The 21,753-nt window shown below is 45.7% G+C and overlaps 1 protein-coding gene across 2 annotated transcripts; it reads right to left on the reverse strand.

Annotated features, from left to right (window-relative positions):
• Positions 1-14,896: 14,896 nt before the first annotated feature.
• On the reverse strand, positions 14,897-16,830 carry LOC116205615 (serine/threonine-protein kinase-like protein ACR4). Of its 2 annotated transcripts, XM_031538248.1 has the most exons (6): positions 16,750-16,830; positions 16,364-16,658; positions 16,120-16,258; positions 15,906-16,033; positions 15,674-15,800; positions 14,897-15,377 (listed from the first exon to the last, which is right to left on the reverse strand). In XM_031538248.1, exons 2-6 carry the CDS (start codon positions 16,607-16,609, stop codon positions 15,244-15,246), a joined length of 774 nt encoding a protein of 257 aa, XP_031394108.1. In that variant the 5' UTR covers positions 16,610-16,658; positions 16,750-16,830; the 3' UTR covers positions 14,897-15,243. The 2 variants fall into 2 exon arrangements, with proteins under 2 accessions (XP_031394108.1, XP_031394107.1); XM_031538247.1 differs by lacking the exon at positions 16,750-16,830 and having other exon boundaries at positions 16,364-16,741.
• Between the last annotated feature and the right edge of the window lie 4,923 nt (positions 16,831-21,753).

The raw sequence follows: 21,753 nt of genomic DNA on the forward strand, positions 1-21,753 counted from the left end.
GCGGCTTGGGAGTGTCCACCTTCCCATGGGGGGACGCGTGACGGACACGCGTGAGAAGGAGTCGCCACTTACCATTTTACGACTCGGAGTCGAGGGCCGGTAAGTACCCAGGTCTAGGGGTATGGATACACCTAGGGTGCTAAGGCATATGGTCTGTTGGAACCTGAGTTCCAAATCCGGGAATTCGGTTACGTATGGGCCTATATCCCATACGCCCTTTCGGTACTCTGTTTGTCTATGGCTTGCCGTTTTTGTTTATTCACCGCGTGAGTTAAGTTGACACTCCTTACCCGTTTTGACACCGTAAATTCGTAAGCACTTTCAGGCCTTTTCTGCTTGTCGACCGGGGTCCTTACATTGACTGAATGAAAATACAGAAATGCTTGCATAAATGAAGATACAGACGCTGTACAGTGTTTTGGACCCGGTCAATTTGCATCAAGCCAAATATTCCACTCATGCATGCCGTGAGTTTTGAAGGACCGCAACCGAAATTAATGCAACGCGGGCTCATGGAGCCGGGGGTCGGGTCCGACCGGACCGACGAATAGCAGAAGAGTCGTTTGACTCTCGAGACAGCCGTGGGACGGGTCGAGCTCCGAGTCATGTCCTGACCACGACTCACTCATCCTATCCGAGTTGTCTTTCCACTTAGACATCACTAAGATTGGGACGTTGAGTCGAGGCAAGACCTGATGCCGCCCTCGGGTTGCGCGCTCTCAGTGTGCATGGGCGTTGGACCCGTGATCGATAATTTTTTTTTTTGGGCGTTGGACCCCATGCAATCGTCTCTTATGAGTTCAGGCTTGAACCGCGATGAATTCAGCAAATAACAGACAAGTACAGGCATGTATATTCGGTAAGTAATGCAGAAAATAAAGCATGCTAACTGATAAGTGCATGTGGATGCATGGATGCAAGCAAACGGTGTATTTACGCCGAGTTTACGTGATTATGCCGGTTGTTATCTGAGATTTGTTTGACAGACAATTTGGAAGTATGTGTATGTCTGTTTTAGATTGCTTCTGTTTGGTTTTCTGTCGTGTGCACGATTAGTTCATTACCGACATATGTGCTTCTACTGCATGTTTGCTCTCGGCTTTGTGAAAGTCTTTTAGTTTCCGTTTGTTATGGTTTGGTGAGACTCGGCCTAAAACCGAAGGAAAGAGATCGCTTGATAACCTAAGGAAACCGATAATGTCCCGGCCCCTTAAAAGGTATGCCCTCGGGATCTCTTGGTTCCCTTGAGTTAGGAATGTTATCTTTGCTCAAGTTTGTGGTCTTTCCTCACGTTTTTACTGTTCATTTTAGCGTAGCCGGTGCTGCCATGATCTCGTGTATTTTGATGCAATCATTCGGGAGGAATCGATAAAATGGCACCGACTCATGCATCAACAGTGCGATAAGTAAAGCATGATGAGTTACACGCATTCATCCACGAGCATACATCATTACATGTTCGGAATAACGGAATAAAAGTGCATAAACGAAACTTGTAAGCGAATAAATAAATCCCGCCTTATGCCCCACAAGCCTAAAGACTAAGAGTCTTAGTCTTCTCTGAGTCGGGGAGGAGCATACCTGGCTTCGGGATTTATGGAAAATTTGTAAAGTGATTGCTTGAATGTTGGCACAAATCAGCACGAGCAAACGAACGAGCAAACGAATGGCTTCGAGCACGGGAGAGGGCAATCGGGGGTGCGGGCGCGCGGGGCGCGCAGGCAGGCGCACGGGCGTGCGCGGGCGTGCGGGCGCGTGCGCGGGAGGACGTGCGCACGGGCGTGCGGGCCCGTGCGCTGGAGGACGTGCGCGCGCGGGAGGACGTGCGCGAGCGGCAAGCGCGGGGGCGGACGTGCGCGCGAGGCAGCGTGCGGGCGTACGGACACCACCCGAGAAGGACGATCTTCACTCCATTTGATCCGAAAACAAGGCTAATGGCTTCTAATTTTTTTGGAGAGTTTTGGGAGGATTTTGGGAGTGTTTTGGGAGTATTTTGGGAGAGAATGGCTGATGGCAATGGTTGTCTTGAATGAAGAATACCCATGGGTATTTATAGAGGAGGATTAAGGGCCATTTTGCAAAATTGAGTGGATTTAAGTGCAATTAGCCTTGCAAATTGCCATGGCCGGTGCAAGAGGGGTCAAATGAAGTGTTAGGTCTGGTCCAAATTGGTTGGCAATGGGTTGGCATGAGTTGAATTTGAATGGGAAAGGAAGAAGATGCAATTTGCATATTTCGGCCAAGAGGAGCAATGGAGGCTGCCGACTCCTTTGAGGTCAGCCATGAGGTAAGGGAGGGTCCCACAGGTTTTGGAAGAAAATTGGTGAAATTCTGGCTCCTGTTTGAAGCGATTCCGAGTCCCGTAGCTCAAGTTATGGCTAAATCGACAATGCTCGTGAAAAACCGAATCACATGAGCCCAATATTGACCTCTTTGTCCTCTTGGAAACGCTCGAATTGCCTCTCATGAATGCTTGAATTGTCTTGAGCAATCACATGACTCGAGGAATAAATTTGGGACATTTACGGTGCGGTTTTACGTGCATTATACGTTTTTCCACCGAATGCTTAGTGAATGTTCATTGAATGATCAATGTGCACGTAAAATGAATCGAATTGATCCGAATTTGTCGTGTTTGAGTACTTTGAGACATTTTATATGTCTCGTGAAGTTCGGGCCAATTTTGCTCGAGTCGGAGGCCTTGAACTGAAATTGACTGTTTCCGACGCTTATTCAGTGGTTTGCACACTATTCTGCTCCTTTTGCCTGTTCTGCATTTTATTCGGGCCGAGTGACTATTCTACCCCTATCCAAGGGTCGAGGGTTGACTTTTGCTCATTCTGGTCAAACAGAATTGAATTGGCCATTTCTGTCTGCAGATCCCGCATCTACGCTCTGTGTCGGTCGTTTTGGCGTATTTTGCCGTTTTAGCAGAACAGTGGGCCCATGAACCTTTTTCTGATGCCAAATGACCATTTTGCCCTTGCTATATAGAGGAAATGACCATTTTGCCCTTAAATGTGTAGCTTGCACTTCAGTGGGAATTATGGAGATATTTGACGTGCTGAAGACAACTGCATCCTCTGTTCTGTCAAAATAAGCCTTGCTCTGTCTGTTAAGCCCGTGCATTTGGACTGTTCTCGGCTTTTCCTGAGCCTTATGGTTGATTCCCTGAATGCGCTCGGGATAGGCTTTTGATTTGTGCCTGTGTTTTCTGATGTGCCCGTTCTTCACTGAATGCTCTGTTCCGTTGAGAGCGAGCCCTGATTTGCCTTCTGTATAGGTGCTTGAATCCCTCTGGCAATTAGTGGGAGATGTGAATCGTGTGTCTGATGAGCTTGAACTTTCTTTGATTCGATGTATCTCCTTTCAGTGACTGTCTGTCCTTGCTTGCCATGGCTCCTTTTGGGTATTCAGGACCTTGTTCTATTGTGCGTACGAGGCCTATTACCGGAGTTGTTGTTGTTGCTCTGTTTGGGAGCCGATGAGCCAAAATGGGGTGCTGACAACTTGCCCCTCTTTGGTTGCATGCTCGGGTAGAGGATGTAACCAAAGACTATAAGAAGCACCTATTTTGGTTCCGGCGACCATCGTAATGCCACTCTTACGTCCTCCTTGCGTCCTCAAACTTGCCCGGTTGTCACGCTTGAGAATGGTGTGCGCGAATGATGCTTGCCTTTGGTAATGATGCCTACATAAAGAAGAGTGCGAGAGTGAGAATGTACTGCATAAATAAGAGGTGCGTTGCGTAATTGAAAGTGCGGTGCATAATTGGAAGTGCATTGTATAACTGAAAAGCGCATTGCAGAATCGAAAGTGCTTTGCATAATTGAAAGGTGCATTGTGGAGACGGAGATGTGCACTGCATTCCAGAGAAGGTGCACGCTAATTGAAATGTGCATTGCGGAAATGAAAATGTGCGTTGCATCCCGGAGAAGGCGCACGCCAATTGAAAAGTGCATTGCGGAAATGAAAATGTGCATTGCATCCCGGAGGAGGTGCACGCCAACTGAAATGTGCGTTGCGGAAATGAAAATGTGCACTGCATCCCGGAGGAGGTGCACGCCAATTGAAAAGTGCTTGCGGAAATGATAATGTGCACTGCATCCCGGAGGAGGTGCACGCCAATTGAAATGTGCGTTGCGGAAATGAAAATGTGCACTGCATCCCGGAGGAGGTGCACGCCAATTGAAAAGTGCGTTACGGAAATGAAAATGTGCACTGCATCCCGGAGGAGGTGCACGCCAATTGAAATGTGCGTTGCGGAAATGAAAATGTGCACTGCATCCCGGAGGAGGTGCACGCCAATTGAAATGTGCGTTGCGGAAATGAAAATGTGCACTGCATCCCGGAGGAGGTGCACGCCAATTGAAAAGTGCGTTGCGGAAATGAGAATGTGCACTGCATCCCGGAGGAGGTGCACGCCAATTGAAATGTGCGTTGCGGAAATGAAAATGTGCACTGCATCCCGGAGGAGGTGCACGCCAATTGAAATGTGCGTTGCCGAAATGAGAATGTGCACTGCATCCCGGAGGAGGTGCACGCCAATTGAAATGTGCGTTGCATAAATGAAAATGTGCACTGCATCCCGGAGGAGGTGCACGCCAATTGAAATGTGCGTTGCATAAATGAAAATGTGCACTGCATCCCGGAGGAGGTGCACGCCAATTGAAAAGTGCGTTGCAGAAACGAAAATATGCACTGCATCCCGGAGGAGGTGCACGCTAATTGAAAAGTGCATAATTGAAAAGCAGTTGCATAATTGAAGTGTCGCATGGGGCGCGGAGGGAACAATTGCAATTTGCTTGTGCTTGCTGTGGATGATGCTGAGATTGGATATTTTGCGGCTTGTTGCAAGATTGCAGTGCGTTTGTTGCAAGCAGTTCAGCGATTTTGGCCTAGGGACTTGCATGGGAGAAGATCGTGCGTGTGCGCCAATCCGGGCATGCGAAGACACTTGCCTGCAGACAATACCAGGGCAAAGGTCAGTGCTAGGTATGTCGAGTGCTAGAAATGTGCAATTTTGATTTGCTTGACGCAAGTCTTGTAAGGCAATGCATAATTGAAAAGAGGTTGCTTAATTGAAGAGCAGTTGGATAATTGAAAAGCTGTGCATAATTGAAAAGCAGTGCATGAGGCAAAATGCTAATGCAAAAGGGATTGCGTAGAACGCGAGAAGGTTTGCTGCAGTTGCTTTCTATTGAGCTTGCGATTTGTGAACAGTGCTGCTGGGCATTTGCTGTTTGTCATGCGACTAGGCTGCATTGAAAAAGGGGTCCTTGTCAAATGATTTGGTTCGAGTGCTGCCTTGTGGGCTTTTTGCTCGGGTTGAGATTGCTATCCGTTGCTTATTTTGCTGGGGCCAGCCATAGGCTTGGTGAGAATGCCCCTGCCAACCTCGGGTGCTCTGTATGCTTCTGAATGTGGCCGTAGGGCAATGCTGTTGTGGACTAGGTCAACCCTTGCACTGCGACTCGCCTTGTTGGAGGGAGAGTGAGAACTATGGGTGCTTGCTGTTGCGGTAACTGCTTGTTGATCTGCCTAAAACTGGCTTTGCACTGGGGTATTTGCTCGCTCATTGAATAAAGGCTTATTTTGCTGCTGGAGCGGTTGCTCATAAATCTGCTTGAAGCCTCTTTCGTTGCTTGGGCGTCGCTTACTGGTTCGTAGGAATTCGATCTCACTGCTGGGGCGGTTGCTTTTTGCTCTACTAGGAGTTGGGCTCGCCGCTGGGACATTTGCGTGGTGATCTACTGGGGGAGCTGACTTTTGCCACAAGATTGGTTGCTTGCTGCTCTTGTTGGAAGCTGGTCACGCCGCTGAGGCGATTGCTTGCTTGGGATGGCCCCGGTCTCGCCACTGAGGCAGTTGCTTGCTAGTTTGTTGAGGCAATTGCTCATTGCTTCACATGGTGCGATAGCTCATTGCTCCACCTGGGGCGATTGCTTGTGATGCGAGACCCGTGCTCCATGGAGGATCGCCTACGTACCCCATTGGATAGGGGATCAGAGTCTGCCGTAGTTCTTGCCGTGCGGTACCTGTAATACAAATGCAAGATAGACTCAGGTGGGCATAAGAGGTTGTTGCAACACAGATCTTCAGTTTCGGGTCGCCTGAGCAACCCGTGAAGAATTTTACTCCAACAGTGCGAGTGGGTCCTTCTTTCAGAGGCCTAGATACGAGGCCTTCAGGGCTCCCGTTAGCAACGCATAGGCATATCGAGACTTCCCCGACGATGCCCCAGTAGTTCTATCGTTTGTTCGACACGCCCGTCGACTTTGGACCCTTATCATTCGGATGCCGTAGGGCGACTGCATTTGCAACCCGTTTGGGGTTTCGGTTCAGATTTGGTCGGACTCGATCCGACCATTTCCAAAGCGTTATGACTAGACCCCCGGAGAGGAGTGTCTGGGATTTTGGCTCTGTGGTAGCCTGTTAAAGGGTGGCTGTGACCCATTTGGAGGTATGCAAAGACAAAGAGAAAAGAGAAAGCTTGGGAAGCACATTGCTCCAAGCTAAAAGGATACACGGGTTCACGCCTGTAGCGAGATGTACCCCCATTTTCCTTTGTCGCTCTGTTTTATAGACTGTACCGAACTGCTTGGACAGCGTGTTCAGTTGCCCACTATGCTTGAGGAAGGTTCCCTCTTGGACGGTTGAATGGTATTGAAGAGCTGATCGGGGATCGTATTGGAATAGATAAACTGGCCACTTCCCTTGAGGATCCCTTGTCCGCACGATGCGTGAGAGACTAGGGGGCAATTATATCTATCTCTCGTTTTGCTCTCCTTTTGCTACGGTCACCCACCTCGGGGCCGCACCTCTCAACCTAAAGGGGAAGAGCTCTCCTTTTGCCACGACTGCCCCAAAGGGTTTCCGGTCATGCCTCTCTTTTACCCTAGCTTTTGCCTAGACCGCCCCAAAAGGGGTTTTCGACCTAGCGGGCTCGATTCTTTTATCCCTCAAGTTTGCAAGGGCAAAGGGTTCGAAGGATTCATCCTCCGAGTGCATTGTTTTCTGTCTCTGTCGAGGAGTTGTGTCTGCTGCTCCCCTTTTGTCGGGGTTTGTTGATTTCTCTGGATTGGCGGCGCCGGTGCTTTAAATCTCAGCGGTACCTTGTTTTGTCCATTGGCGGGTTTTTCCCACGTCTTTTCTCTCTCTCTTCATTGGCGGGTTTTTCCGCTTCTTTTCGCTCTGTTTTTTTCCTTGCAGCTGGGGTTTGTTTTCTACCCCATGTCTTTGTTTGAAACTCCTCGACTTTGCATCGCCGAGGCCGCTTTGGTGTGCTTTGCCTCGTGGAGACTTGTTGCATGTTGCTAGCCCTATTTTGTGAGGGCCGGCTTTCTTGGAAGTTTGACTCTCGCGCACTCAGAAGTCGAACTCCGTGTCATTTGCCCTTGCAAGCATTGCATGTGAATTTCCCCTGTTGACTAGAAAGAAAATGTAGAATTGCCCCGTGAATAGGGAACCGAGGTTGCCCCGGTGCGAATGTTGAACGGGAATGGCCCAGTCTTCATTTGTTGAAATGGCTCGTGGCAGGCGTCTGGTGTGATGTCTTTGATTATCACTTGTTGTTCTTTGCAGTACGTGCCTCTTGGAGGGTGCACGCTGTTGAAGTCACTGGATGTTCAAGGAAGACGGTTACATCAATGCTGAGTGATTCGCTTAATGTCCTCGTCTTCGACTTCATAGGGGGTACCTCATCGTCGGACACCTCCCTCGTCAAAGTATAAGGAAAGGGTCCGAGACAAGTTCTCGGGGAAGCGTGAACTCGCGCATCGCTCTTCGCCTGTGGTCAATGTGCCTCTGTGAAGAATGACAAAGAAGACAATGCATTAGGTGATTATGCGGGGGAATATGTGGTAAGAAATATGGGGTGGTCCCATGGGAAAATCCCTTTTTGTCCCGCCCGCGACCCATGGGGTGCCGCGTGCATACGATATTTGTTTCCGGAAATCTGGTCATCACCACTCTGGAGTCGTTAGACCGTGACTGGGGCTCACATAAGTATGTTTTCCCTAGTTGCGAGTAGGCATATGCAGTCGTCCTAGGGAAGGCTCGAGGAGCCGGGTCCCACGGGGACAAGCGAGTCGAACACGTCTATCAAAACTAATAGGGCGTCTTCGAGACTGTCCGAATGCTCCATTTGAAGGATTTGTTCATGTCGTTTGTGGGAGTGGATTAAAGCAAAAGAGAGTTTTAAAGAAGATTGCGCGTGTTGCCCCAGTGTTTAGTCGGTGGCGACGGCAGAGGGCGGGTAGGACCCATTCTTTGGTCGGGAGCGCGACGGTGCTGGTTCCCACTGTTGCAGGCGAGTGGGTTATGCTCTGTTTGTAGAGCTGTCACTTTCGGTCTTTGCAGTGAAAGGATTAGACTTGCCCCTCAGATTATCGCTTGGATGAATTGGAATCCAAGTCGATTTTGGACTTTAAATGAGCCTAAAAGCAGTAAGTGCATGGTGTCAAAACCTGGAAGCAATAAATGCTGGGCCAAGGCCCGAAAACAGTAAATGCAGAGCCGAAACCCGATGCATGGCCTGAACCCAATGCAGTAAATGCAGGGCCGGAGCCCGGTGCAGTAAATGCAATAAATGTAGGGTTGGAGCCCGATGCAGGGCCTGAGCCCAATGCAGTAAATGCAGGGCCGGAGCCTGATGCAGGACCTGAGCCCAATGTTGTAAATACAGGGCCGGAGCGCAATGTAGTAAATGCAGGGCTGGAGCTCGATGCAGGGTCTGAGCCCAATGCGGTAAATGCAGGGCCGGAGCCCGATGTAGGGTCTGAGCCCAATGCGGTAAATGCAGGGCCGGAGCCTGATGCAGGGCTTGAGCCCAATGTAGTAAATGCAGGGCCGAAGCCCGATGCAGTAAATGCGATAAATGCATGCATGATAGGAAAGTGCAAGAAATGCGAAAGCAAAGGTCAATGCTGAGGAACAGCGCAGGGCGCTGCAAAGCGGTGACTGTGATTTGCTTGCGATCTTTGTGGAGAGAGGGTGGGAGCTCAGTGTTGAAATCCCAAGGAGCTGCATGAAAGACGATTGTTATCTCAATTGTGGTCGCTCAGTATTCAAGCTGCCTTCTTGTTGGGGTTTCCTGCAATGGGGAATGGAAAAACAATGAAGGAGCAAAAACGGTTCACAGTTTTGACGCAAAGAGGTGGGAATCGAACTCGCCTGGTAGGCGTCATGCGAGCATGGGAAGGGATATGCACCGGGGTGTCAGGAGCGTAGAGACATGCTCGCACGACGCGAAAGGGCGTACTCAGTTGCGCTGGTGGAAATGCTTAATTGCGCCGGGAGACATGTGCTCGGCTATGCGATGACGCGCCTTGTGGTGCGGGGCGGGTGACAGGGATGGACTCTACCTTTAGTCATGGCACATCTTGACGTAAAGACCACACTGGGTCTGATTGGGAATGCGAGCACAACTTGCCTGGCGAGAAGGAATGCATGATAGTTGTAAAACAATAAATAAATGGAAAGCATGCTATGCATGAATTTTCGAAACCTAATGCTGTCATTCGCACTGATTGGAAGGACTTCAAAATACAATGCAATTTTTTAGGAAAACAAATCCTAAGTTCATCTTCCATCGCATTCAGGGAACGGATGAGCATTGCTATGGAAAGTGACAATCTTAGGCTAGGGCCCGATGTCTATCCTAGATTGGGTGTGCCTGTTCTCGAGCCCTCTTTCTAGACTTTTCCAAGGCAATGTTCACCCGTGCCAATTCCTGTTCGCGTTTCTGCAGTTCTGTGCGGGCCTGAGCGAGCTCCTTCTGGAGTTGGCGTTGGTCAGTGAGTTGTTCGTCCTTCTCTGCAACTTGTCGGCGAAGGGAATCTCTTTCAGCCCTGAGACTAGCAAGTTCGATCCGAACGGCCACGGAAGGTGCTCCAAGTGACGTCTGATCCGCGGGTTGTGACGTATCATCTTGCGCAGGAGGACCCCATCGGTGGAAGTGCAAGATGTATTCCTCCGTAGCCTGGAAGTCTTGCTCATCCTGAGTGGGGAATTCAGGGAAATATGGATGCTCAGTAATTATGGCGTGCCATGCCGCCAATGCCTATTTGATCTCACTTTGACGATCTACGGACTTCTGGTCCTCCCGCCAAGTGTATTCGAACTTGGTTCGTGCCATATCCTCGGGGATTGTCTGTAAACCACCGAGCTGCCTCATTACCCGCGATGGGAAGTAGGTGGTGGACCCTGCATGACTAATGAGTGGGATTCCGTGAAAATCTGCACATTTAAGAGCCATGGGTCCGGGTGGCATCCACGCGGCACGCCACTTAAAGCTCCTAGGAGACATCTTGCGAAAAATCTTCATCCACTCATTAATCTTGCGTTCTTCCACTCGCACGAAAGGTAGCAATCGAGAAATGATTGATTCTTGGTTTGCAAAATACATAACCGGGCGTACAAGACCAAAGGGGTATGCATGACTCTGAAGCCAAATTTGCAAAAGGATTGGGGATCCTCTTATCCTTCGGTCGCGTGTTTTCAATACACGGTCGAGGGACCGAATAGTCTCGGTTACAAGGGCCACCTCATACCCATGTCCTCCGGCCACTTGGAGGACAACGCTAGCCAATGTCGCATCGATTAAAGCACGCGAACGAGGGAACAGAATGGTCCCAAAAATTAACAGTAAGAAAGCATGGCATAAATCTTTCCGAATAAAATTCCCTTGAACTTTGCATGCCCGGGTTTTAATGAAAAGAATAAGTTTCTCGATTGCTATCTCCGTACCTCCTGAATACGCGAGTTCTGCATGCAAGTGAGAGGTGCGGACCCCGAGTAGGCGCGAAACCAAAGTAGGTCGAGTTGTGCAGAAGTTGGGCTTTATGATATCGTTAGCAGACACAGTGCGACCGAGGAGGGTGTGATATTCTTCGATTGTGGGCGTGAGCTCATTGCCCTGGATGTTGAAGACACCATGATCCGGGTTCCAAAAAGTAATGGCTGCTTCGAGAAAGTTCCAATCAATGCTCCGGGTGGCCAACAGAGGTACGTCTTCGATGAAAGCGGTGATGTAGTCCCGATCGACTTGGCGCAGGGTTGTCCATATCTGAGTAATTTCCTCGAGAGGTGGCGTGATTCTTTCGAGGCGTGGACAGGCAACTGAATGCGACATCCCTTACCAAGATGAAAGGAAGATCAACTTAGGACTCATCAATGCGAACGACATCCTAATTTTGGAAATTGCATGATGCATGTGTGCAGAAAGATAAATGCCCATGGCTTAATGTTTTGATACAAGGTACAGGTTCATCTCTCTAAAATGGAAAAGACTCGAAGTGGCACGCAGGCCGACTCGACGGACCAATGTTGAACCTGTTGAAGGATTATATGAAGGCTCCTGCAAGATGCATGGTTTAGTCCTACAAGGACCGTGCTACCAATGGATGGGGGCCCCCGACTCAAGGGGATCAATTCCTTGAAATCAGACGGGGATCTTTGGGGGCTTAATCGACGGTCCAACCGTGCGACGTACCCTTACTCGGAACCCCTATCTAACCTCGGCTTCCTATTACCGGTCGTGGGACGCGACCCATAGGTACTTAAGACTAAATGATGTGCGATGCAGAATGGCATAAATGTGCATAAAGTAGATAAGCAGTAATTTGCATAAAGCAGTAAATAAACAAGCAAGCAGACAAACGAAATCGAGCCTGAACTCTCTAAATGTCCCCAGTGGAGTCGCCAAGCTGTGCGCACCCGAATGTTGACTCTCGTCGGGGCACGCATGCGCGCGAGCCGATCGCGCGGCTTGGGAGTGTCCACCTTCCCATGGGGGGACACGTGACGGACACGCGTGAGAAGGAGTCGCCACTTACCATTTTACGACTCGGAGTCGAGGGCCGGTAAGTACCCAGGTCTAGGGGTATGGATACACCTAGGGTGCTAAGGCATATGGTCTGTCGGAACCTGAGTTCCAAATCCGGGAATTCGGTTACGTTTGGGCCTATATCCCATACGCCCTTTCGGTACTCTGTTTGTCTATGGCTTGCCGTTTTTGTTTATTCACCGCGTGAGTTAAGTTGACACTCCTTGCCCGTTTTGACACCGTAAATTCGTAAGCACTCTCAGGCCTTTTCTGCTTGTCGACCGGGGTCCTTACATTGACTGAATGAAAATACAGAAATGCTTGCATAAATGAAGATACAGACGCTGTACAGTGTTTTGGACCTGGTCAATTTGCATCAAGCCAAATATTCCACTCATGCATGCCGTGAGTTTTGAAGGACCGAAACCGAAATTAATGCAACGCGGGCTCATGGAGCTGGGGGTCGGGTCCGACCGGACCGACGGATAGCAGAAGAGTCGTTTGACTCTCGAGACAGCCGTGGGACGGGTCGAGCTCCGAGTCATGTCTTGACCACGACTCACTCATCCTATCCGAGTTGTCTTTCCACTTAGACATCACTAAGATTGGGACGTTGAGTCGAGGCAAGACCTGATGCCGCCCTCGGGTTGCGCGCTCTCAGTGTGCATGGGCGTTGGACCCGTGATCGATAATTATATTTTTTTTGGGCGTTGGACCCCATGCAATCGTCTCTTATGAGTTCAGGCTTGAACCGCGATGAATTCAGCAAATAACAGACAAGTACAGGCATGTATATTCGGTAAGTAATGCAGAAAATAAAGCATGCTAACTGATAAGTGCATGTGGATGCATGGATGCAAGCAAACGGTGTATTTACGCCGAGTTTACGTGATTATGCCGGTTGTTATCTGAGATTTGTTTGACAGACAATTTGGAAGTATGTGTATGTCGAATCAAATGACCCCAATATTGACCTCTTTGTCCTCTTGGAAACGCTCGAATTGCCTCTCATGAATGCTTGAATTGTCTTGAGCAATCACATGACTCGAGGAATAAATTTGGGACATTTATGGTGCGGTTTTACGTGCATTATACGTTTTTCCACCGAATGCTTAGTGAATGTTCATTGAATGATCAATGTGCACGTAAAATGAATCGAATTGATCCGAATTTGTCGTGTTTGAGTACTTTGAGACATTTTATATGTCTCGTGAAGTTCGGGCCAATTTTGCTCGAGTCGGAGGCCTTGAACTGAAATTGACTGTTTCCGACGCTTATTCAGTGGTTTGCACACTATTCTGCTCCTTTTGCCTGTTCTGCATTTTATTCGGGCCGAGTGACTATTCTACCCCTATCCAAGGGTCGAGGGTTGACTTTTGCTCATTCCGGTAAAACAGAATTGAATTGACCATTTCTGTCTGCAGATCACGCATCTACGCTCTGTGCCGGTCGTTTTGGCGTATTTTGCCGTTTTCGCAGAACAGTGGGCCCAGGAACCTTTTTCTGATGCCAAATGACCATTTTGCCCTTGCTATATAGAGGAAATGACCATTTTGCCCCTAGGAGGCAAATGACCATTTTGCCCTTAAATGTGTAGCTTGCACTTCAGTGGGAATTATGGAGATATTTGACGTGCTGAAGACAACTGCATCCTCTGTTCTGTCAAAATAAGCCTTGCTCTGTCTGTTAAGCCCGTGCATTTGGACTGTTCTCGGCTTTTCCTAAGCCTTATGGTTGATTCCCTGAATGTGCTCGGGATAGGCTTCTAATTTGTGCCTGTGTTTTCTGATGTGCCCGTTCTTCACTGAATGCTCTGTTCCGTTGAGAGCGAGCCTTGATTTGCCTTCTGTATGGGTGCTTGAATCCCTCTGGCAATTAGTGGGAGATGTGAATCGTGTGTCTGATGAGCTTGAACTTTCTTTGATTCGATGTATCTCCTTTCAGTGACTGTCTGTCCTTGCTTGCCATGGCTCCTTTTGGGTATTCAGGACCTTGTTCTATTGTGCGTGCGAGGCCTATTACCGGAGTTGTTGTTGTTGCTCTGTCTGGGAGCCGATGAGCCAAAATGGGGTGCTGACAAAGGGAAAATATAAGATTCAAAACAAAAGGAAAGAAATATAAAAGGGAGAATGAACCTATCTATCATAATAAAATATATAAAAACCGAAGAGGGCGAGGTGGACACGCTGTCTAAGCTCGGTTAGCAAACCCTTAACTTCACGTTGAGTGACTTTACATTTCATAATGAAACTCCCAAATCCACATTGTATTGACCTTTCGATTTAATCATTGAATTTTTAGTTATTTTGTTTGTGGCATATTCGATGTACTTAAATTATTCATCTATACTATTTGTACGTAATAATGTAAAATTAATTTTTAAGAAAAAAATAAAAAGTTTTCGCGATAATTTAAAATAGCTCCTTGAGTCATTTTTCAAATTCAATGTACCAAATTTTCTATAAATACAAGACAAAAATTCATTTCCTTCAGTCATCTTTTACTGCTATAATTTTTTTCTATGTCCTAACTCATGAATTATATTACCCTTTTTTGTTTCGTCGATGCATATTTCAAGATTTTTTTATTTTTTATTACAAGCTAATCCTATTGGGATAATATTACAGGACTATTAAATTTCTATACATACGTTATTCTCATTCCATAGGACTAAATTATGTATTTGTTTGCCATCATAATATATACTTCTTTTATAATTGTTAGTATTTATTATATCCACTTATCTTTTGATCATACATTTTATTTATATCTATATTCATTTGTACATCATATCCATTAAATATTATCTAATTTCGGTTATATAAAAATTCCACGCAATGTGTGGGTATCAACTAGTAGAGATAAAAAGGAGAGGGAGTGTAGAGAAAATAGGACTATGATAAAAGAGAGAGGGAGTGCAAAGAGAAAAGGGGGGTAATTGATTATCTCCCAGTTCTCCAAAATCTTTTTATTTTTTGAATATTTTATTTTAATTTAAATAAAATTATGATAATCAATTATTAGTGTATATAAGAGTCAACACTAAAAGCCTTCCAACAAAATAAAAAATTGTCTTGATTCGTGTAGAGACATCAATTTTTTTCAAAAAGTACAAATTAAAGTGCACTATCAAAAATTAAATAATAGTCTATAAATATCAAATAATTATATTTTAATTTTCACATAAGAAGCCCACTAAGCACATTGCTTGCGAAGGCAAAGCAGATGGTCGATGCCTAGATCAGAACCATGACGTCCAGCGGATAGTTCATAAAGTGAATTATCCACACACTGCATTGCCAGTTTTGCGAGAGTAAAGCCATCGCGACCGGAAAACCCATTACTCGATAGCAAACTTTTGTGGACTAGAGAAACCTTGGAGTATTTCGGACACCTCTTGTTTCTCCCTACTCTCTTTATTCTCCATTCATATTGCTCTTCGGCCCATACATGAAGATGTAACTCATGGTAAATCCCTTCTTCTTCAGGATCATAGTTTCTTTTACAAATGCAAAGATGTCTGACCACGGCCCGAGTTCCTTTGATCTATCTGCCACATAAAATATGGAGCCGACATGGTCTTAACTTCTTTTAGATATATAATTATTGGCGGATGAAAAGCATATATATATATATATATATAATAATAATAATAATAAACCTTCTATAAATTTATATAAAAGAATCGATATATTTAAACAAAAATTTTAAAATAACAAAAAAAATCGTATGAAGCGTGCATAGGGCAGGTACAAATCTTGTATATATTAAGAAAAAAGTGCTCAAATCTACCGAAGAAAAGAAAGAAAGAAAAAAAGTGCTCAAGGTATGAATGTATCTACTCACATAAAGTAGGAAAATCCTTGTATCCGAAACTTCCAACGAATGCAAACCTATAAAATGGAGTTTCCACCAAATCTTGGAATGTTCCACCAAGAAACATACGGAAATCTAACACCTTCAGATTGCATCCCTGCTCGTACAATCAAAAGTTTTCAGGTTATACAGTACTATCACGATCGGAAGCAATCAACAAATCTACTAATCAAACATCGGTGAGGTGAGAACTAGCAATAACCTCGTCGACCATGAGGTGGCGTGCATCTATATTTCGAATTAAGTATTGTGGATTGTGGGCGTGCAAGTACTCGATAAACAATGCCATGTGAATAATCACCTTCACACGGTGTAGCCATCCGAAATTATCTGCAAGCAAAGAGTGGATGAAACGTAATTAAATTCCACTCTATATCAACAGGGAACGATGAAAATTAAATGATTGATGCTACGACCTTTGGTTATGAGGTTATAAACGCTGTCGAGTGGCCTGAGATCGTAAGTAAGCACATCACGACCTTCTTCGTCACAGTATCCGATCAATTTTGCCACACTTGGATGGGACCTAATCTCTTCGTGGACAAGTCTTTCATTCTGTGTATATAAAAAGTTTGTAATTTGCGAAGCAATCAAATACTCATCATTTTTTTTTCGGTAAGCAAATATTCATCAATTTAATTAGAAGCAAAGAGTACGTACTTTGATCATTAACCTGTCGCTTGCATACTCTCCCCAGTGACAAAATTCGGCAAAAAACTGAGGCCACCGCCAGAATTTGATGGTGACCTCATCCTTACGACTGGAGGTCGTCCTGGAGTTGCGGGACTCGAGTTTTCCCCGGTAGACTTTACCGAACTGGGTTTTCCCGATAAACCCGTCCTTGTTGAACTGTTCTGTTGATTGCACCAGCTCTTCGTAGCGATACTCCATCAATGCGGAGTCCATGATTGTCAAACAGTTGGGCTTTCGAACGATCGGTCTGCCGTTTGAACGACTGGAAAACAATTTGATCAGAAGTATATGGAAGCAGTGAGAAACTATCTGGAGAATTTGATGATGTGCGGTTGGGGGCCGGGGTGTCTTACCTACTCCAGAGTACTCCGCAGAGTTGATGATAAGTTGTTTTGTCACGTGTCGGTCATATATAGTTGATATATATATATGTGTGTGTGTGCGCGCGTGTGTGTAGTGCGATAGTTAATTCCCTTCCCGAAATTCGTGGTCCGACTGCTGTGCGTCTATTATACTTGTATCACTAATGATAGAGAATCGATGCATCACTAGTGCTCAGTAATTAATTAAGCACGAGGTCTTTGCTGCATAGGGTTTCGAACACATTCAACTTGTAACCAAGTCACTGGATTTAGTCCCAACCCAAAAATTAAGAATAATCTTTACTCTCATTAACAAAAGAAAAAGATAATCGGAACTTTTCAAACCGAAAACAGATATTTAGAGAAATCTGTTTGAGTGAATATCCTATCCCATATCTTTTCAATGGATTTCTAAAAAAATTAAACCTTTGGCAACACAGTGAAAATTGAAATAGTTATCGGTTACAATACGGCCCCACTCTTCCTAGCTATCAAATTAAACTATTTTTTGTTTTATTAAAAAAAGGAAAAAAGAAAAAGACAGAAAATTACTGACCTTAATTTGATCTATGAGGAGAGGACACTAACTGTTTAAGGGATTTCAAATTAAATCTTGATCGAAGCGGATATTGGCTCACATGGTTTGTCACACAGTTTCCTTAATTAAAGTTATCTTGTAAATGGTGAAAATTCACAATTGAAAAAGATTTACCCTTTGATAAAGTCGAACCAATTCAAATTTGGATTAATCGAGGTCGATTTTCGATCACCAATTGTGCACATAAAACGAAATCTTGCAAAAGAAGAAAATAATCATTAAAAAGTTATCATTGTTGTGCGCACCCGAATTTCATCTCGTTGGGGCACGCATGCGCGCATCTATGCAACACGGCTTGGGAATGTTCACCTTCCCGGGGACGCGCGACGGACGCATGTGAGAATAAGTCACCACTTGCCATTTTACGATCCGAAGGTCGAGGGCCGGCAAGTTACCCGGATCTAGGGGTACGGGGTACACCTAATTGCTAAGGCATATGGTCTACGAAACCAGAGGTTCCGAAGTCGGGGGTTCTGTTACATGCGAGCCTATATCTCGCACGCCCTATTGGTACTCTAGCTTGTCTAGGTTTGCCACTTTAATTTAATTACCGCTTAATTGAGTTCGCTCATTTTACGCATTTTGACACCGTAAATTCGAAGAAACACTCTGACCGTCCACTCTCCGACCGGGATTCTTATATAAATAAATGTACAACATAAACCCTCCCATTGTTCTCTCAAATAAAATACAAATTATAACAATTGAATCCCGGTCGGTTCGCATTCGGTTATTATTCCACTCGTGCTCACCGTGTGGTTTAAAACGACTTGAATTGAAATTAAGATATGCGCTCAGTGTTAGGGGATTGGACTCGTGATCTACGGTTGGGGCGTTGGACCCCCTATGGATCGTATCCTAAAGGATCGGGCTCGATCCGCATGACAAACAAGTGCAAGAACAAGACGAGCACAAATAAACAAAACAATGAGGTTTTGTTATTGCCGAATTTACGTGAATTAACCGATTATTAACCGGGATATCTTGGCATGCAAATCATACCCTAAAACAGACAAAGTGGGTACAGGGTGTGTATCGATCAAGGATCGCCTCGGGAAGGTATTTCGCATTTGGCATTATTTTCCGATGTGGTGTCTGTTGTCAAGTCTTGTATTTGTGGGTTGCTTTTATGATTGTTCTATGTTGTGACACTACGGTTGTTACAAGTTATTACCGAACATGGATTCCGCCCGTAAATCCTAGAAGCTAATGCCTATCCTGCTATTGCCCGTTTTTGTCTTAGCCAAGACTATGCTAGAATAACAAAAACTCATCGGTCGGATAGAGCGGGCTATGCAGATGAACCTGCGCTTAGACAGGTAGCCCATCCCTATCATGATACCGTAGTGTTTCTCTTATTCTAACACTAGGGGTGTCGCTAAGTTGCAAATAGAAAATTTTGCCCTTGAGGTGAAAATTACTTTCGGAAAAGAGAGATTACGCGGCGCGGGCCACCTCGGCCTGTGACCGGCGCTAACTGATCCCCTAGACCTTCCAGGGTTGTCAAGAACCCTAAAAAACCAAATGACCGATTAATCTATCTGGAAGTGATTTAAGAAGAACTTCCACGCCCCGACCTGAGTTTCCTGAAATCAAGTGAGGCCTCGAGTCAAGACGCGCTAGTCCTTCCTAGACATCCATGTCACATCGAGCCACGTGTCTCGAGTGTTATAAAATTTACAAGTTTTGAGAAGGGCACCAACGCATGTTTGCAACTTATCAACGCGTGTTACCAATTTATTACCAATTCGTGCAAAATTATTAGGGCCGAGTAAGTTAATTAATCGCATGAACGTCCCAATTATCCCGTTAGTGGAATTATTGATTAAATTAATTAATGTTTTACCAAATGCTCTAAATATGCGGGTTTCGGACCGTCGAGCCGATCATTGATGGACCGTTCGATGCGAATCCTAATTCCCGACCACCTTGGGATTTAAAAATTAATTTTAGGTTGAGTTTGCATGATTAAACCGATTCATGTGAGGTTTCGATTAAAACGAGGAAAATAAAGCGCTTAAACACGGATCAAGAGCACATTATCACGTCAAGCACGACAAACATACATATTTTACACAATCGGTGCCGCCATGATCACGATAAACACATACAAACATACACAAACATAATATTAACGGAATCGATAAAATGACACCGACTATGGAAGCGGAAAATCACGCAAAGAGCACGTATTATCATGTTGCATACATATAATTATAGAAAACAAAATATTTTAATGGGTCACATACGTTGTCGGTCGGGGATCCAAGTAGGAAAGGGTTGGATATCATTGGAAAATGTCCAGGGACTGATGTGAACAATTTTAAAAGAACAGGGACTGATTTAAAAATTCGGATAAAGTTTCAGGGGACTGATTTGAAAATTTTGGAAAAATTGGGGACTGTGTAAGAATTACTGAAAATATCCCAGGACTTGTTTGAAACGAATTTGAAAATTCGGGCTGATTTGAAAAGTGAAAAAGTGCCCCAAGGACCAAACTGAAACAACTTTAAAAGTTTTCGGAACTGGTTTAAAAATCCTGAAAAATTCAGGGACTGATTGGAACGTGCTAAAAATGGCCGGGACTCAACTGAAACGAATTTTAAAATTCGGGGCAGATCTGAAAAGGGTGAAAAATAGCCCCAGGACTAAACTGAAACAACTTCAAAAGTTCCTAGGATTGGTTGGAAAATTATGGACAATTCAAGGACTGATTGAAAAATGGTAAAAATGGCTGGGACTTGACTGAAACGAATTTTTAAATTCTGGGCAGATCTGAAAAAAATAAAAATGCATCCTCAGGACTGAAATGAAACAAAACGGAAAGTTTGTAAAATTGATTTCGGGACAAATCTGATCACCCACGCAACCCAAGAACGCTCATTTCACATCATATCCATCCAAGCAAACATTAATATTCAGAAATGGAGCCCTAAACATGCCACGAAGTAGGAGATTTACCTAGTTCGGGAAGTTGAGGGGTGATTCTGTAAATAAAAAAAAATAAAAAATGTTGGACGAGTTGAGCCAGACTAGTTGGGCCGAATTGGGCCGGCTGAGCTGGACTGGGCCGTTGGAATTCAGACTGGGTTGAATGGGCCGCTGGAATTTGAACTGAGCCGCTGGGCCGGATTGGGCCGTTGGCCGCGGGCGGGGTTGCTGCTGGACTGGGCCGCTGGGCCGATGTGCGTCCGCGAATAGCCGGGAAAGACCAGACGAAGCTCGATGACGACCGTTAATCGCCGGGGCTGGGGTGGACCGCCGAAGGCAACGATTTGAGGGGTGGTCCGAGCTCGGGCCCGAGAGCAAGAGTGCGGTGTGAGCTGAGGGAGAGTCGAATTGAGGGAGAGAGTCCGGTGAGGTGAGGGTCGAGCTAGCGGAATAGGATCGGGGAGCTGAGAGTCCAAGCTGAGGTTTTCTTTTTTCGTCGAAATGAGCGAGCTGTGGGAAAGCGTGAGTCGTCCGAAAAAATTGAGCTGCGGGCCGTGTGTGTCTGTGGACGAGCTAAAGGAGTCTCGGTCGAACGAGCTGCCGGTTTTCTCCTCTGTGAGCTCCGGGTTTTCCTTCAGAAAGGGGGAGAGAGAGAGAGAGAGAGAGTTGGCGTGTGTTCCCAGAGTTGAGAGAGTTCGAAAAAATCGAGCCGTCCGACCTGCTGTCTGTGTGTCCGAGCTGAGGGAGAGCCACCCGAGCTGCGGGTTTTTCTTTAGGGCCTCCGTGAGCTCGAGAGATCCGAAGAAATCAAGCTGCCGTTTTTTGTTCGAAAAAAATCGAGAGAGAGAGAGAGAGAGATAGTCGGCGTGCACGAAATCCGTTGCGCGTGTGCAGTGGGGTTGGCGTGTGCAGAGGGGCGGCAGGTTCGAGTTCAACCGGCAAAGAAGGAGAAGAAGAAAATGAAAAAAGAAAAAAAAATGAACGAACAGAGAAGAAGAAGGAAGGAAGGAAAGAAAAAAAGAAAAAGGAAAGGAAAGAAGAAGAAGAAGAACAGGGGATGGGGAATAGCAGCAACGGTCAGAAGTCTGACTTTTGACTTCTGACCGTTTCTCTCTTTTCTTTTTTTTTTAAAATTCGATGCGCGTACAAATTAAAAATTCCGTCTTCTTGATCGGACGTCGGAAAAATAATTCGAGACCGCCATCGTGCTTAGAAAAATTCGTTGATCGATATTATGCGGTAAAATTATTTTTCAATCTCGAATTTTGTCTCGAATTTTGGAAACTGACGTCAATGTATGCGAAATTCAAAAATGTCCCAAATAGTATATTTTTTTGAAAAATCATAAAATTGGTGTAAAATTAAGAAAATGCGCTATTTCCGAAAAGTCTTGAATACTCGAGTAATTAATCGAAAATACTTCCCTCACGGGTGGCAAAATGACGATTTTGCCCCTCTGGAGCCAG

The sequence above is a fragment of the Punica granatum genome, chromosome 4, assembly GCF_007655135.1.
Source record: "Punica granatum isolate Tunisia-2019 chromosome 4, ASM765513v2, whole genome shotgun sequence".
NCBI classification, from domain to species: Eukaryota; Viridiplantae; Streptophyta; class Magnoliopsida; order Myrtales; family Lythraceae; genus Punica; species Punica granatum.

Coding starts and splice junctions, on each gene's coding strand:
- LOC116205615 (XM_031538248.1), bottom strand. CDS start 16,609: ATGGACTCCGCATTGATGGAGTATCGCTACGAAGAGCTGGTGCAATCA. Junction 16,034..16,119: donor TTATAACCTCATAACCAAAG/GTCGTAGCATCA, acceptor CTTTGCTTGCAG/ATAATTTCGGATGGCTACAC. Junction 15,801..15,905: donor GCCACCTCATGGTCGACGAG/GTTATTGCTAGT, acceptor TTGTACGAGCAG/GGATGCAATCTGAAGGTGTT.